This window comes from Cuculus canorus, chromosome 14, assembly GCF_017976375.1.
Source record: "Cuculus canorus isolate bCucCan1 chromosome 14, bCucCan1.pri, whole genome shotgun sequence".
Classification (NCBI taxonomy): Eukaryota; Metazoa; Chordata; class Aves; order Cuculiformes; family Cuculidae; genus Cuculus; species Cuculus canorus.
The window spans coordinates 18069678-18085362 of NC_071414.1; the positions used below are offsets into that span (position 1 = coordinate 18069678).

At 44.6% G+C, this 15685-nt stretch overlaps 1 protein-coding gene across 2 annotated transcripts; it reads left to right on the forward strand.

Annotated features, from left to right (window-relative positions):
- Positions 1 to 62: 62 nt before the first annotated feature.
- Positions 63 to 6366, forward strand: C14H5orf15 (chromosome 14 C5orf15 homolog). Of its 2 annotated transcripts, none has more exons than XM_054079941.1 (3): positions 63 to 153; positions 3845 to 4446; positions 4833 to 6366. In XM_054079941.1, exons 1-3 carry the CDS (start codon positions 99 to 101, stop codon positions 4962 to 4964), a joined length of 789 nt encoding a protein of 262 aa, XP_053935916.1. In that variant the 5' UTR covers positions 63 to 98; the 3' UTR covers positions 4965 to 6366. The 2 variants fall into 2 exon arrangements, with proteins under 2 accessions (XP_053935916.1, XP_053935915.1); XM_054079940.1 differs by having other exon boundaries at positions 98 to 255; positions 4833 to 6365.
- The last annotated feature ends 9319 nt before the right edge of the window (positions 6367 to 15685 follow it).

Here is a 15685-nt window from a genome sequence, read left to right on the forward strand (position 1 = left end):
TACGCCCCCTCTCCCCTCCTTTACGCATGCGGCTCCCGCCCCCCCCACGCATGCGTCCTATGCTCCTCCCGCTCTCCCCTCGCGCCCCTCCGTCGCGCATGCGCCACGCGCCCCGCGGGAGGCGGAGCCGCCGCCACGTCGCCGCGGTGCCCGGTAAGATGGCGGCGGCCGGTGGCAGAGCTGTACGCGTCGGCGCTCTCTGCCTCCTGCTGCTCTGCGGCGCGGCCGTGGCGGCCCCCAGCGCGGACACGGGCGGTGAGCGGCGGCCGAGGCGGTGGGGGGCGGCGGTTGTCGTGGGGGCCGGGCTCTCACCGCGCTCGGTTCAGTGCCTCCGGGCCTGAGGGGCTCTGACCCCTCCCGTAACCCGGTGTTACTCTGCGAGCCGAGTCCCAGTGGAGCCCCTTGGCGTTGTCCCGCTTCTCCTCAGCCTACGAAATCGCTGTAACCAACTGCTCGTAAGAAATAGGTAGAATCGTGGAATCGCTCCGTCGGAAAAGACGTTTGAGATCGAGTCCAGCGTCCCTGACCATTGCTAAACCACATCCGTGAGCACCTCGTCTGCCCGTCTTTTAAACACCTCCAGGAATGGGGACACTAGTGCCCAATAACCCTTTTCAGTGAATAGTTTTTTTCCTAATATCCAATATAAATCTCCCCTGGTGCAGCCGGAAGCAATTCCCTCTCGTCCTATCACCCATCACTTGGGAGAACAGACCAGCACCCACCTCACCACAACTTCCTTTCAGACAGCTGTAGGCAGGGGTGAGGTCCCTTATCCTTTCAGCCTCCTTTTCTCCAGGCTGAACAACCCCAGGTCCCTCGTCTGCCTCTCCTAACCCTTGTTTTGCAGCCCCTTCCCCAGCTCCATTCCGCTCTCTGGATGTGCTCCAGCCCCTCAGTGTTCTTGGAGTGAGGGATCCAAAACTGAACCCAGGATTCAAGGTGCTGCCTTATCAATGCTGAGGACAGAGGCATGATCCTTTCCCTGCTTCTGCTGGCCACGCTGTTTCTGATACAGACCAAGGTGCTGGTGGCCACCTGGGCCACTGTTGGCTCATATTCAGATGTTTCAGAAGCAGCAGGTTCCTGTGGTTTGGATGGGGTATTGGTTAGGCAGCAAAGAGAAAGGAAATTACAGAAGGAAAGCAGGTGTTTGGAGCTGAGAGCTCCTTTCTTGCCTCCTAGTCAGTATCTGCATTGCCCCTCACCTCATCTCATGGGTGCGCAGTAATGAAGGGATAGGGTTAGAGTGCAGGGCAGAAACCTGGAATCATAGAATCACTGAGCAAATCATCTATCTGCCTTAAATACCTCCAGGGGTGGTGACTCAGCCACCTCCCTGGGTAGCCTCTTCCAGTGGAACCTGTAAGAGAGCAAGAGTTTTTAATTCCATAAATAGAACAGCTTGCTTCCTTGTTAAGGTTTAGCCCTGACCCAGACAGTTTCAGCAGCTAAAGCTGAGCATTTGGGCTCCCAACTCCCTTTACTCCTATCCTCAGGGAAAGGGAAACAAGAGAAAAAGACTTGTGGGTTGGAAACTAAAATTACGGCTTTAATGAAACTACTAGTAATACTACTAATAAGAGAATAATTAAATATGTACGCAATATATGAAATTGTGCCCCCATAACATTCCTCAAAAGTAAGTTTTCCCAGAAGCGGATTTTGATCCTGTCAGATGTTTCTCTGTTTACTGAGAGGCTGGTGTTGCTAGTTCTGTCACCATGATAAAGCATTAACATCCAGTCCTGAAGCTGAGGCCTCTCTGGAGTCCAGGCACTTCATCTGATGTCATCTGACAGTGTTGTGTAACTGTAAACAGCACAACTACCATTCATAATGCCAAATAGTTTTGCATAGATATCATAAACCAATTGTGGTGTAGTTGCTAAGCTTGCTACTCCTATTAAAACAAACAATTTCTTTTAGCAATGAGAGGAAGTTATTCTTTCTCACTGTGAAGCTGCAGCATTTGCTGGTGGGAATCCACCGTATTTAAGGCTATGTCCTTCTGGAACTTTCAGGTTGAAGTGAATTTAGGAATAATTTTAACTGTAAGGATACATGCAGTGTAGTTTTATAGGAAAAATAAACTTGATTTTATTTGAAATAATTTAGCTATTACTTTCTAATACCTGTCTGTTTAGTAAGGGTAGTAGTAAGGTCTACCTACTTCACCCATGAAAGAAACCCTCTTGCTGCTGCCTTTCCTCAGTATCTCCATGTATACAATTAGCTTGATTCCTGAGAGGAGATAAGAATTCCCTAAGCTTGTTCTGTGCAAGAACTAGACAAGTTAATCTGGCTATGATAACTCAAGCTAGTAATTTTTTCAGCAGTAAGTGTGTTAAATGTAAAGTAGTTGACTTCAAACTTGAGCAGAGAGACACCATAATGTCTAGTTCATATGGGATTAGTTAAGTCTCTGTTTTATGGTTGGTTAAAGAGTAATTCATGCCAGGAAAGTGTACCGTGTAAACAAGGCAAAGCCTGTTGTAACTGATCCTCTGTAAATATGGGTGTTTCGTGAATGACTTGATTCAACGTCCTCTGTACAATATTTTAATTATGAGTAATTTGACACAAGCAGTTGGTTGAATGCTTGGTTTCTAGAGTCTGTAACTTTCCAGTGAACCCAGGGGCTGCTTGGGAGTGCTTAATGAAAGCACTGTTAGCTTTTTAAAGTAAAAAATTAAAAAATACTTTGGAATGCCAAAATAGAAGGCAAGTGCAGCTCCACTGTTTAAACTGTGATGTGTGCTGAAAGTCTAAATTGTATTCTTCATTTTTAAGGTGCTTCCTGACCTGAATCTGGAAGTGGTTTGGGTTAGAAGGGACCTTAAAGATCATACGGTTCCAGCACCCCTGTCATGGGCAGGGCACCTTCCACAGGATCAGGTTGCTCAATAGTTTGCTCTCTGCTTTTGTTTTTAGGATTAAAGAAATATTGGATATTTTTAAACTCCCTCTATACAGTTTTTTACCTTCCTATGGATAGAAAAGAGGGTGATGGGCCCAGCACATAGTTTTAATGCTCACCTTGTTTTTAATGTAGTTCTGCAAAGCCATCCTGCCATTAGAGAGATTATGAGTTTGCCTAAGGGTGCACTGTTATGTAGCCCTCTTGCTGACTTTCTTCATTATAATAATTTGTTGTTGACATAAGGCTTTTATACAGGAGGCCATGAAGTAAGATTGTTCTTCAGCTTTGCTCTTTAACCTGTGGTTCAGTCATTTCGTTCAAATTAGCGTAAAGAAATATTTTTCTTTTTCTACAAATTCAGTGAAAATAAGGACCTGGGAAGAAATGCTGGGACCTCATGTCCTGACTGAAGGAGACGTTGCAATGTGTTCTCATTTTTGGCTTGCAAAACATGCAGTGGTGAAAGATCAAGAACGTTTAACAGCAGGAAAGGTTTAGAGGGAAATTCCTCCTCTGGAGACCTCAGCAAACTCTGTGGGGGCAAGAGTGTGATGATAGAGAAGTACTAAACACGTATGATTCTACTGGAGGAGAGGCCACGTCTCTCAAGTTCTAACTCTGGAAAATGTGCGTGCTAAATTTTTCAGGGACACTTTAGCATACTAATCTAGTAAGCATGTGCTTCCAAGCTTTAATTCCTGTCCAACTCAAGACTTCTCTTTCAAAGCTGCTGAAGTACAGGTGTGTCTTGTTCTACATATGAATTCTAAGATGTCTGCAGTGTGAAATATGCCCTGTTCATCACATGCTTTCTTGCCTATACAGTAAATGCCTTGCAATTATTTCCATTTCTAGCTGAAGTATCGCAGGAGAAGTTAGTGCTTTGTGCTTAGTTTTGACTGTTTTTCATCCTTTCCTCAGATTCTGTGAAAGGCGTGTTGCTTCAAAAGAATATTTCTAGAAGTGAGAATGAAACGCTAAATGGATCCCAGAATTTGACAGCTGACTTGCAGAGCATAACCCCAACAAAAAAAGCAGCATTCCCAACAACAGCTGAAATGGATTCAGTGACGGCAGTGAAACCATCTGCAGCAAAAGGTGATTCTCCGCCGGATGTTTCCTCTCGTGTGGTGACTGCTAGTCCTGTATCTCAGATGGATGTTGATGCTTCTGAAGATACTAAAATAGAGGAAGAAGATCTTTTAACTGATTTGAAAGACACACTAAATAGTTCACCACCTGTCATAAAAGAAACCATAGAGACAGATGGAGGAGATGAGTATGGTACTTACGAAATGACATCAAACTCCAGATACAACTCAGATGTAGAGATACCAGAAGATGACGACTCTGACACTATTAGTAATTACAATGAGGAGATCAAGTCCCTGGATGAGAAGATAAAAGGTGTTTCTGTCACAGGGTTGGAAGAAGAAGAAGAAGACAGCCATTTCTTTTTTCATCTGGTTGTGGTTGCCTTCTTAGTAGCTGTTGTTTATGTCACCTATCACAATAAGAGGAAGGTGGGTATGCTGTGAAAGGTTGTGAGAAGCAGCTTTAGCATTTAAAATGAAGTTGCATTGCTTGTACACTTTTTTTCCTAAGAGGAACTTAGCTTTTTGCAGAATGAACTTTGACCACTTAGGCTTGTTATACTAATATGCAGATCATTACTTTCTTTTTTATCCACACAATGAAAATAAACTTGAATTGAGCATTTTAGATTAGAAAAACAATTAATTGATAACATCAGTAAGCAATTAGTTCAGTAATGGACACTGGCAGTGTAATACTGTGAGTTCTATAAATGAGACCTTAGCCAAACTGAGGGAAGGTGATTGATTAACGAATTGTTAAACCCAAAATGTTTCTTCGTAGCATTATGTGAACTGTCTGCTTTTTCTTTCAGATCTTCTTATTGGTCCAGAGCCGAAGATGGAGGGATGGCCTGTGCTCCAGGACAGTAGAGTATCATCGTTTAGATCAGAACGTTAACGAAGCAATGCCTTCCCTGAAAATAACTAATGACTATGTATTTTGAAAGCACTGTGATTTGAGTTTGCTGAACTTAACACTCTTTGCCTGCCTAGTCATGTAATGATATTCAGGTATTCTAAATATGCTGCTTGTACTGAAATGAGATGTACTCTCTTTGACCTGGGTGGTTTGAGATTAAATCTCATGCAATATCAAGGGCATGATACATCCGTTCGCTACTTTGGTCAGGTTTTATATCAGTATAAAGATACAGAGTTTAATAATTAGTGCTCTTTCCATTCATTAAGCATCATCCCTTCTGTCTGGAGCAGGCTTAATAGCGGTAATACAAAAAATAAGCATAAAATATTTTAGGTCTGGTAAATTAATTACTTTGGCATCACTAAATCAAATTAACGATCTCTTTGCTAATCACTTATGCAGCTCATAAATCCCACTATATTGCAAACTTAAAATGTAATTCCTTCTGTGCTTAAATCCTGATGCTCCAAATCTTTCTTGTGGGGTTTTTGGTTCTGTTTTCTTGTTGCATAACTTGGTTCTATTTTAGGCAGAATGGCTGCCATGGTGATTTCTTAATTTCTGTCTGTCTTCTTGCAGTAAAGAATTTAAAAAGAATTACGTATCAACCATCTTATTTCAGAAATAATATACCATATATTTCTTTAAAATGTTTGAGATCCTTGGGAAGGTGTGGCAGCTTCTTGACTGTCCATTTTTTTTCTCTAATGGTATTTATGGCTATTTTATTATCTTTTTTAATTAATGAATGGAAAACAAGCCTTGTTGAATAATCTTACTAAAACATAGGTAGTTGACAGGCTTTCAATACAGCACAGCTTTTCGTTGATTTTTAAGACATTTGGGAAACAGTTATATGGTTTGCTCTAAATGGGAGAGGCCTTAAAATGTAAGAATAATTGCTTTTGTTGTTATTCTGATCCGAGTAACAGGCAGGTGAAGGGAATGGTTTGTGGGGCTGCCAGTCTGTGGACGGCACGCTCTGATTTTGACAAACACTTAGGCATTAATGTAAATCAAGTTACTGGTACAGTACTTTTTTACCTTATCTTTTGTACTTCCATTATTTATGTTTTCATGAGTTGTAAATTATAAAAATCTTAGTTTTCTGTACATTCTGTTCGTGATTTAGTTTTCATAAATATGTAAATAATGGTGGATCAGAACCCCATGATTAATGACTTGTTATTCAAGTAATTCTGTAATGTTTTGAAAAAGCAACTTTACAGCAGTTGGCATGAGGAGTCCGAAGGCACGATACTGTCTTACCAATTGAACCTTACTGTTAAACGCGTTCTTTTCATAACCACAAGAAGTAAAGCACAAACAAAATATCCCCAAACTCTTTTCTTGCAGTAGTTTTTACCATATTTGGACTTGTATCACTTAATATTTTGAATAAGATTTTTAAAATAAATGACAATAATAAGCTTGTGTATTTTTATCTTGCTGTTAGCTGTGTGTCACGGCCTGAGGGAGTTGAGTTGTTCAGCTGAGAGAAGAGAAGGCTCTGGGGAGACCTTATAGTGGCCTTCCAGTACCTGAAGGGGGCTACAAGAATGCCAGGGAGGGCCTTTATACAAGGTCAGGGAGTGATAGGATGAGGGGGGTGGCTTTAAATCGGAAGGGGGAAGATTTGCATTAGACATTGAGAAGAAATTCTTCACTCTGAGGGTGGGGAGGCCCTGGCCCAGGTTGCCCAGAGCAGTGGTGGCTGCTCCATCCCCGGAGGGGTTCCAGACCAGGTTGGATGGGCCTTGGAGCCCCTGATCCAGTGGGAGGTGTCCCTGCCCATGGCAGGGGTGGAACTGGGTGGGCTTTGAGGTCCCTTCCAACCCAACCCATTCTATGATTATATGAATACAGGAAACAAAGTTAGAGAACAGTAACCTGTCACCTCCATCCTGGCTGAGGACCGTGTGGAATTTCTTTTGCAGCACACTTGTGTGTCATTCTGTCATGGTACTTTAAAAAAGGAACTGCACCCTTGTACAGACAAAAATTTGAAACACACGCAGTGACTTCGGTGCCTTTGTTTTAAGGAAATCCTTTTGCGATAGCCTTGGACTGTTGCATGAGCAGGGAAAGGGCCTCACTGAATTGACTTGGGCAGTCAATGCGCTGTTTCTAATAGTGCCAATAAAGAGGGAAAGGTTTCTCGCCATCCAGTTTCCTAAGGGCTCCAGCAGCACCAGGAGAGTGCAGTGTATCTCGTCTGTTGGGCAATAAAAGGGCCATTTGCTGATGAGGTAAGCGGGATTGAACTACTGTTTTTTAATTTCTCTAATTGAATTTGCTTGTGGAAAATTAAAAGCAGACAATCAAAAATTCATGAAGTGCTGAGATCAAATAGAGGAAAAGGCAAGCAGATTTATGTCAGATCATACCAACAAGAAATGCCTTGATGAATTTCTTTACTGAAGAAAGGAAACTTTCTCACATTAAGGTGAATTATGACTTCCATCACTTTTCTGATAAAAGGAATAAAACATTCTTGAAGAGCTTTCTGATTAAACTTCTCAAGATGAAAGTTGAAGCTCTATTTATGTAGGGTCTCGTTAGTGACTGGGGTTTATGAAATGAGGAAAGAAATAATGAATAGGATAGTTTAAACAAATGGTACATTTCACTTTTACTATCCAGGAAATCAGATATTTTAAAATATTTATAGTTTAATTTTCATTTAGCTCCAGAGCATATTATTCACCTGAGTCAACTGTCCTTGGCTGCTACTCAGTTGTACACAGGGTGAAAAGAGAAAGGTTTATCTGAGCGGGTGGGTTGAGTTACGGGAAATTAATTTCCAATGCGGAGATGAAAAATGTCATCTCTCTTAAATAAATTTAAATGCTATGAGGATAATTGAAAGGGAAAAGGGTTCTTTCTGTGGCTCTAACGCAGACTATTATTAATATTAGGGGGAGATGAAGGATGCTCTTACAGGAGTAACTCAGGCTTGGGAAGGATTGGCTTAGTTTCCAAGCAGGGAGAGCACAGCCGCAGGGCAAAGTGGGCAAAGCATTGGTCAAGGATTTGCCAAGCCATGGTGAGTTTAGGAAACGTGCACTGAGCTACAGTGGGTGAGATTTTATTACCTTGTATTGTCTGTGACAAACCGGCGTGCTGTGCGAAGAGAAACGTGGCTGTCAGCAGGTACTCGCGTGAGCCTCGATTTTCTGCTGAAATCTGGAGGCAGCAGTGGTGTTGAGGGCTGGGCTGGGCAGGGCGGTGTGATCCAGCAGCTGTTGGTGCTCGGAGAGGGAAGGAGCAGGTCCTCCAGGCAGAGCTGTTCCACCTGAGCTGCCGTCAGGAGGTGAGGGCTGCAGGTGGGGGTCCTGCGGGCACTGAGGTGACTGAGAGCACCTGGCGCCTGTTGCTCCCCCTCGCCACGCCACGCTCCCCTGCTCTGGTGAGTAAGCAAGTTGCTAACCCAGCAAAACAATTCCTCTTTCTTTAACTTGGGATGATTTTCAGTCATTTTGGGGCACGGAGCTGGCTCACCGTGCAGCCAGACCGGTGCCAGCGCTGGCTCAAGGCAACTGAAGGGAATCTTTAGGATGGAGATGGGAACATTCCCCCCTTGGTAGCAGCAAATTGCTAATTTGGTTTATGGCAAAGCCGTTACTAAGCTATTTTGTAAACCATGTTGAGACAAGAGCATTTTACCTTGCAGACTCCAAGCGAGTGACTGGTCACTGCAGTCTGCACGGGAAGTTGGTTTTTTTGCTGCTGAGAGGCCAGCCTGGCCTGAGGGTTTGAGGTTCCTTTTGGTTTGGGTTGGTTTTGTGGTTGTTTTCTTGGAAGGAAATCCCTGAGCGGACTCTGGGGGCATTAAGGGGTGGTGCTGCCCCGTCGCAGAGGTGATGGGCGCGTGGTCTCCTAATGCCACAGCACCCGCGTGGCCAGGCGGCTTCCCTCTCCTGCCCCAAATCCCAACCGAAGCTGCGTTTTGTGCTCCTATAAGGCTGAGTAGCTTTACGGGAGTGCTAAATCCTCATGTGAGGCTGATAGAGCAGTAATCTTCAAGGCTGTATATCCAAGTCCCCACAAAGCTGCAGAACTAATAACATCATTCTTACACTGCTTTTACAATGAAGTGCCCTTTGAAGAGGAGTCCCTGTACTGCCTTTCCTTAAACTTCTCTGATACAGAGCGTACGAATGTCCTCATTGTAACAAAAACTGGTTAATACCACACCTCAGTTTCGCTGTTTCCAACATAGCTAATTAGAAAGGGAAGGATGACATCTTTTCTGTAATTGGTCCTTAAATCATTATCAAAATCATTTAGCAGCCTCCTTAAACTTATTTTTAATTACAAGGTCTATTGCCTTGTTAAGTTATTACACTGAAATCACTAATCTTGGCAATTTCCTATCTTTATTAAACGAAAATATGAAGGTCGTGTTACTCTTACTGAGGTGCGTTCGTTGAGGTTTCATTAAAGATCAAGTGACACCAGAGTCAGTCCCTTTGCACTGCCCTGTGCACAATGTTGAAATGGATGCGATTGAGCCGTTTAAGGAAGCTGAGGGGGTTGGGGGGGAAGAACTGAACTCCAGGGTCACGGATGTACCAAAGATGCTGAAAGATTTCCCATTCAGATTATGTGAATTAGGGGGCTCTTGTGTTTGTTGGTCACAAAGCTGATCCTCGTTATGCAAAGCAGTGGGATTGGGTTGTGTATTTTGGATAGCACCTTTCTGCCTTTCATCTATTGGCGTCGTGTGATGACTGACAGAGGTTCTTTTTGTCCCTGCATTTACTCACTGGCTCTCAGAGGGGAAAATGCTTATGGTTATGCTCTTCACATAACTGTCCCCCCTCTGTTAGTGGGGTACATTGAATAAAACTTTCACAAGTAGCATAGTTTTTGCATTACAACAAGCCATGATGACTTGCTTTTCAAGTTAACTCATGCTTATTCTTAATAGTTGTGTTAATTTTCCAAATCAAATTGTAGCAGGGTGACTTCTTGAGCTGCAGTCACTGGGGTAAAGAGCAGCTGATTATCCTCTACAAAGGGCCAAGCTGTCTGCAATGTCTAAACATTGTCCTTTCAGTATTAGCTGACAGATTCTACCAGTTAATACAGAATAGGTTTTAATTTAATTTAGTCTAATACGTGCTGACTGTGAATCCCAACAGCTGGAAGGCCAGATGTTCAGGAAAGGAGAATTGTATTCCGGGCTGTTTGAGGAAGGGAAGGAAGGTGAAAGTAAAGGGCATAGTGGAATTGTGCAGAAATTAAGCCATGGTCTCCCAAGCAGTGACGTTATGTTTGCATTTGAATGGCTGCTCCCTAGAGAAGGAAAAGGGTCCTTGATCCATCTGTATATGGGGGAGTTGAGCTGGATCACACCATAAAATGACAGAAGGGCTCCGTGACACGTGTTGTCTTAGCAGTAGTGGGGCAGTTTGAGCGGCAACCTCCTTTTGGGCTCTTTGTTTGATGTTTAGTTTAAATTGAGATGTGTAACTTCATCCAGCGTTGGCTGTGGTCTGCTCACATACAGCAGCACGGTGACTCTGGGGGAGGTGGTGGCATCTCAGGTGCTTTCACGTGGCCGTGTGGTTTGTGATGAGGTCTTTGGTTGGTGGTTAGCCTTGACCAAAAAAACTTGCTTGCATGTTCAGCAGCAGGAATGACTGTCAGCCAATGGGCTGTGCAGATGTGCCTGTCTGGGATCAACTCTCCTGCTGGAGCCAAATGAAATTGATTCTTCCAGAGAGTAGCAAGATGTAAATATTTGAGAGTCCCAACATCATCCTGGCTCTAAGTGGTGGAAGGCCCTGGAGCAGCTCTGCATTCCTCCGTACCGCACGCTCCAGCTGCTCATGGATGAAACCCGTGGGACAGGCTCTTCTGCACCGTGTCACAGCTGAAAGTGCAGTCACCTTGGATGTGATCTTATCCAGTCCAGACTTGCTCCTTTTGTCAGGTCCATGCCTGATTCCTCGCTCTGGAGATGAAGAAATCGCAAGAGGTTGGGTGCGCTCGCCCGCCTCTCATTGTTGGCGCTCTCTTAGCGGCTGTATGGTGGGGTGATGGGTTTGGGGGAGTTCTGGTGACTCGGGAGGTTTTCTGCCCATCCAAGTCAGAGGTTCCAGGATGGTGAGCCGTGTGTGGGGAGGTGAAGCTGGGAAGTGCGAGGGTGCCTTGAGTGACCTGTGGACGCACACGTTGGTGCACTGAGCCTCAGAGACCAGACCGGTCTTTCTACAGCATCCTTAGTCCGCGTGGACTGATTTGCAGGAGGGGATTCTTAAGAGAAAGCCAGGACAAAGGACCCGGTGGTTTCTTTATCTCCCCACCCCAGAAAAGCCCTACACTTGTCCTTTCTCATTTCGGTGTGAATATTATGGGTATCACAGTCCAAATGAGAGATGTTCTGCTGCTGGGTGGGTGGTGGCTGTGGGAACAAGACATCCTGCACCATCCCATGGCCCCTGCCCAGAGCACTGCCAGCTCCCTGCCTGGGATTCCGCGGGTGGGAGAGCAGATATAGCGCTAAATGGAAGCTGTACTCCAGAAAGAACCCGGTGGTGGAGCAGAGGAAGGTATTTTAACTGGCAATCAGGCTTACCTTGATGGTGCTCTGACAACATTGTCTCTGAGGACAACTTTTTCTCTACGTAATACCCGGAAGAAAAGCAATCAGCAGTTCAGGTATTGAAATATGTTATTTTCCCCTGTTTTTCCCTAAGGCTGCTCCGCTCCCGGAGAAGCAGCCAGCAGGGGGCAGTGTGGCTCTGCGCAGCCGGGAGGAGCCTCGGGGTTAAGGACAAAGTGTGGACCCACACTGGGTCCCCTGTGGTTCTGCATGGGGGCCATGGAGATGCTGACAGCTGTTTACTTACTTGTTTCTATTCTTTAAAACTAAAAATCCCTAAAAAAAATAAGTTTTTTTTTTCCTTTTGCATGTTTGATTTAATAATCTTAAAGGTCTTTTCCAACCTATGTGATTCTATCTTCTTACACCGCATCCCCAGACCCTTTTTGGTTTATTTTCCTGAAAAATGTGGGGCTCTAACATCTTAAACTCTTATGTATTAATCCATCTGAGCTGTAATAGAATGTTTATATGAATAAGAATAGTCTTTGCTCTCGTGGGGCTCAGCAAAACCACCTCTAACTTTGAAATGGCAGAATGTCCTCTAACTCTGGAGAAAATCAATCTGTTTCCTCCACCCAACACTTTTCTATTATTGTGCAAGAAGAAAACACTGGAAAGCAAAGACACCCGAATGTTACTACATGGCAACAGAAATATATAAAAAAAACCCCAATGTTTCTAATTATGGGATTATAATATGATGAATTTTACCTGACAGCATCTAACCTTTTGCAGAGCAATGTACAAATGGTTGCTACGTGCTTGAGTAAATGCAGGTTTAGAAATACATCACCGAAACCCCAGTTAATAGATTAATTACATGCGTGCTGCTTATACCCATTTCTTTGTTGAACCTGGTGTCTGGAAAGTGGTTATTTTATATCTGTAAATAGTTTGCTTGCCTAATTACTTGCTTAGCCATTTCTCCTTCCAATTACACACGTGTGCAGTCATCATATGGGAATTGCTAATGCCTGTGGAGCTGTGACGATGGGCAAGAAAGCGTCTTAGAAGAGGTGGGAGAGACTCAGAACAGGGAAGAAACGCTTCTTATTTGAGGGAGGTGTAAAAATTCCTCAGCTATCCAACAGCTGCTTGGTCTTGGGTGATCTCAGAGGCCTCTTTCCTTTCCCCAGTCCTAAAGGAAACGCAGTGCCCAGGGCTGAATGTGATCCCAGAGCAGTGAGCATCACTGTGGGAATCGTACATCTTCTACAGTATCCGTGTGCCTGTCTTTCCTCTTCAAACCTTGGCATGCTCCATATGGGTCCTCCAATGACTATTGAGCCATCAAAGACGGTGCAAACCCTTCACACGGCTGCAGCAGATGCACAGATGATTTATTCAATGTACAACACCTGAGAGACAGAGAGGGTCTCCTATCCCTCATCCTCAAAAACTCCAGTTCCAGAGCGATGGAAGCCAACCCTGCCCTGGGGGTTCATTGTCACGTTTGCAGCAGCCGTTAACTTCTCTTAAAATCAATTGTAAGTCCTAACAGGGAGTGCTGAGAGCAGAGCTCTGCTAATGTTCAGAGGACTCTGATGTATCTCTCAAGCACATCAGTCCTTAATACCACTCCTCCTTATGCTTCATGCAAACCCCAAAACCGAATATAAAACTTAAACCACTCACTGAATTGGTGCAGTCGTGAACACGTTCCTAACAAAGGTTAATAGGAACTATTAGAAGAAACAGAAAGCCATCATCATGGCACCCACCACACCTCCCGGCTGACTTCCCAATTTATTTCTCTGCAACATGCCAGTCCTAGAACATAAAGCAGGATCCAGAGGTGGAGATACCATCAGAGATGGTTTCTGATTAAAAATATGCCAGTAAGACTTTGGGGTCGTTTGGAGATAACACAGTGTTTAAGAAGCGGTGGTTCAGCACCAGAGTGATATTGGGTGGTGACTCAGGGTTATTCTAGTGCTTGCCTTAAATATTGGAATCTACTCTGCGTAAGCTGAATATCCGTCGAAGTTTTGGACTGAACTTAATGAATTTCTATTATTCATTTAATAAAAGCGCTGTAGCTAATTTAGGCTTCTCTAGTTTCCCTGCAGTGGTGGACGCAGGAGTGACGCAGTGCTTCTTCCTCGCTGTAAGTTCAGTGATGTTTTGGGTAGTGAGGAGCACGGACTTGGACTCTGATCCTTGTGGGTCCCATTCTATAATTCAAAGGTAATGGAAAGCTTCTCAGGTGCTGATATTAATGGTGGGAATGATAAGGGTCCTACCAAAGCTCCCTGCTGATCTAGCTGTGGTACCAACAACCTACCTGAGACAGGCTCTGTTCTAAAGGTGGGACACGCGTGTGAGTGACTACTGCAGGAAGGGTTCAGTGCCATGAACACAGCAAGATTGAACGAGTCTACATATTTCTGTCCAGTTTCTTGTTGCATTGAGTGTTGTTTAATTCCCTCTCTACACTGAATCGCAAGCAGATGCTTAGGTAATTGAGACCTGAGGCTTTAGAGATGATGGTCCAGGCTCTGATGCAATTACTCATTTGGATTATACCTTACTTTGTAAGCAATCCCACCAGCTTTGGTACAATAAAACAAACAATAATGAAGAGGGAAAAGAAAGTCCATATTAAACTGAGCACTGTGCGCAGCACTGAAAATGAAACCAGTTCCTGTTGAAATGCTACTGACAGCTTGTGCTGGAGATGCAGGAAGGACAAAGTGGGCTTTTAACAGGCTTTGCTGCTTTTTGCCAGATGGTCTCAGTCTTGTTTGGGTTTACAGCGCTCTTCCCCCTCTCTCTGAATCACTTCTGGGATTAACGTCAGCGGTTTCTGCAGGAGGATCCACTGAGGGCGAGGAGCAAAGTGGAAACATTCTGTCTGTGTGAAAAAAAGAAAAGAAAATACAGTAAATCGGGCGGTGGTTTGGCTGCTTGGCCGTGGTTTGAGAGCAGGGAGAATGAGGTTTCCTCCCCTATCACCAAGGCTTGTGGCTGCAGCTTTGCTGACACCTCCAGAAGGCGAGGGAAGGGATGGTGCCCCACTGGGGACGTGGGCGAAGCTGCTGTGGTGTGACTGTGAAAGCAGGAAAGAGAGAACACTTCTTCTCTAAAAGTCCACAGTCCTTTCTCTTCAATTCATGGTGCTTGCTGCAAAGCAGCAAAATGCCTCGTTGGCCCAGGCTGGCTGCGTTCCCCTTCAAATCAGAGAATCCTCTTGGGAAGGTGGAGCCACATCAGCATCCAGGGCGGGAGATGGGCAGGTGGCTCTTGCATGAGCACCCAATAAGCAACTGGGTTTGAGAGCGCTTATGCTGTACCGGCAAACCTTCCGCCAGCCGACACCACCCTCCTAAGCCCGGCTGCGTTCTTCCCAGCGCCAGGAATACACAGCTTGACAAACCCCATCACGCTGAGCTTTAGTTTGCTGCGCAGAACCCAGCAGCAATGAAGGCACTCAAACCAAGTAGCTAGTTTTTCTATTTCAGTACAAGATTCTCTCGAAATATTTACCACAGGGGTGTTGATGGAACCATCATGTTCGTGTCGAAACGTCTGACTGACATGTTGGTTTTCAAATAACCGTTTGTTTCTGAGATACTTAAAAGCTTTTCCAAACATATTCTCCTATCTCTGGGGATACAATCTGCTTGTTTCGTTTCTGATCTGCTAAAGACTGTCTTTTTGCTTTTGGGTGGAAATATTTAAATGTCACAATTTCTTGCATTTGAGTGCAATACAAATGCTATACAAGCATTTACCATTTGTTGTGGAAATCACTGGCCAGAGAGAGGTCTTGACTACAAAAATTATATATGTAATTGGTAGATAAGAAGCTCGACATGAGCTGGCAATGTGTGCTTGCGACCCAGAAACCAACCGTGTCCTGAGCTGCATCCAGAGCAGTGGGACCAGCGTGAGGGAGGGCATTCCGCCCCTCTGTTCTCCTCTGCGAGACCCACCTGGAGCCCTGTGTCAAGTTGTAGAGTCCTCAGCACCAGAGGGACATGGAGCTGTTGGAGTGAGTCCAGAGGACGCCACAAAGATGATCCAAGGGCTGGAGAACCTCCTGTATGAGGACAGGCTGAGAGAGTTGGGGTTGTTCAGCCTGGAGAAGAGAAGGCTGCAGGAAAACCTTAGAGCAGCTTCCAGCG

Bases quoted from the DNA above. Each gene is read 5' to 3' on its own strand.
- C14H5orf15 (XM_054079940.1), top strand. From the start codon at position 99: ATGCGCCACGCGCCCCGCGGGAGGCGGAGCCGCCGCCACGTCGCCGCG. The intron at 256-3,844 runs GTGAGCGGCGGC...TCCTTTCCTCAG, and splicing joins CCCCAGCGCGGACACGGGCG to ATTCTGTGAAAGGCGTGTTG. The intron at 4,447-4,832 runs GTGGGTATGCTG...TTTTTCTTTCAG, and splicing joins CCTATCACAATAAGAGGAAG to ATCTTCTTATTGGTCCAGAG.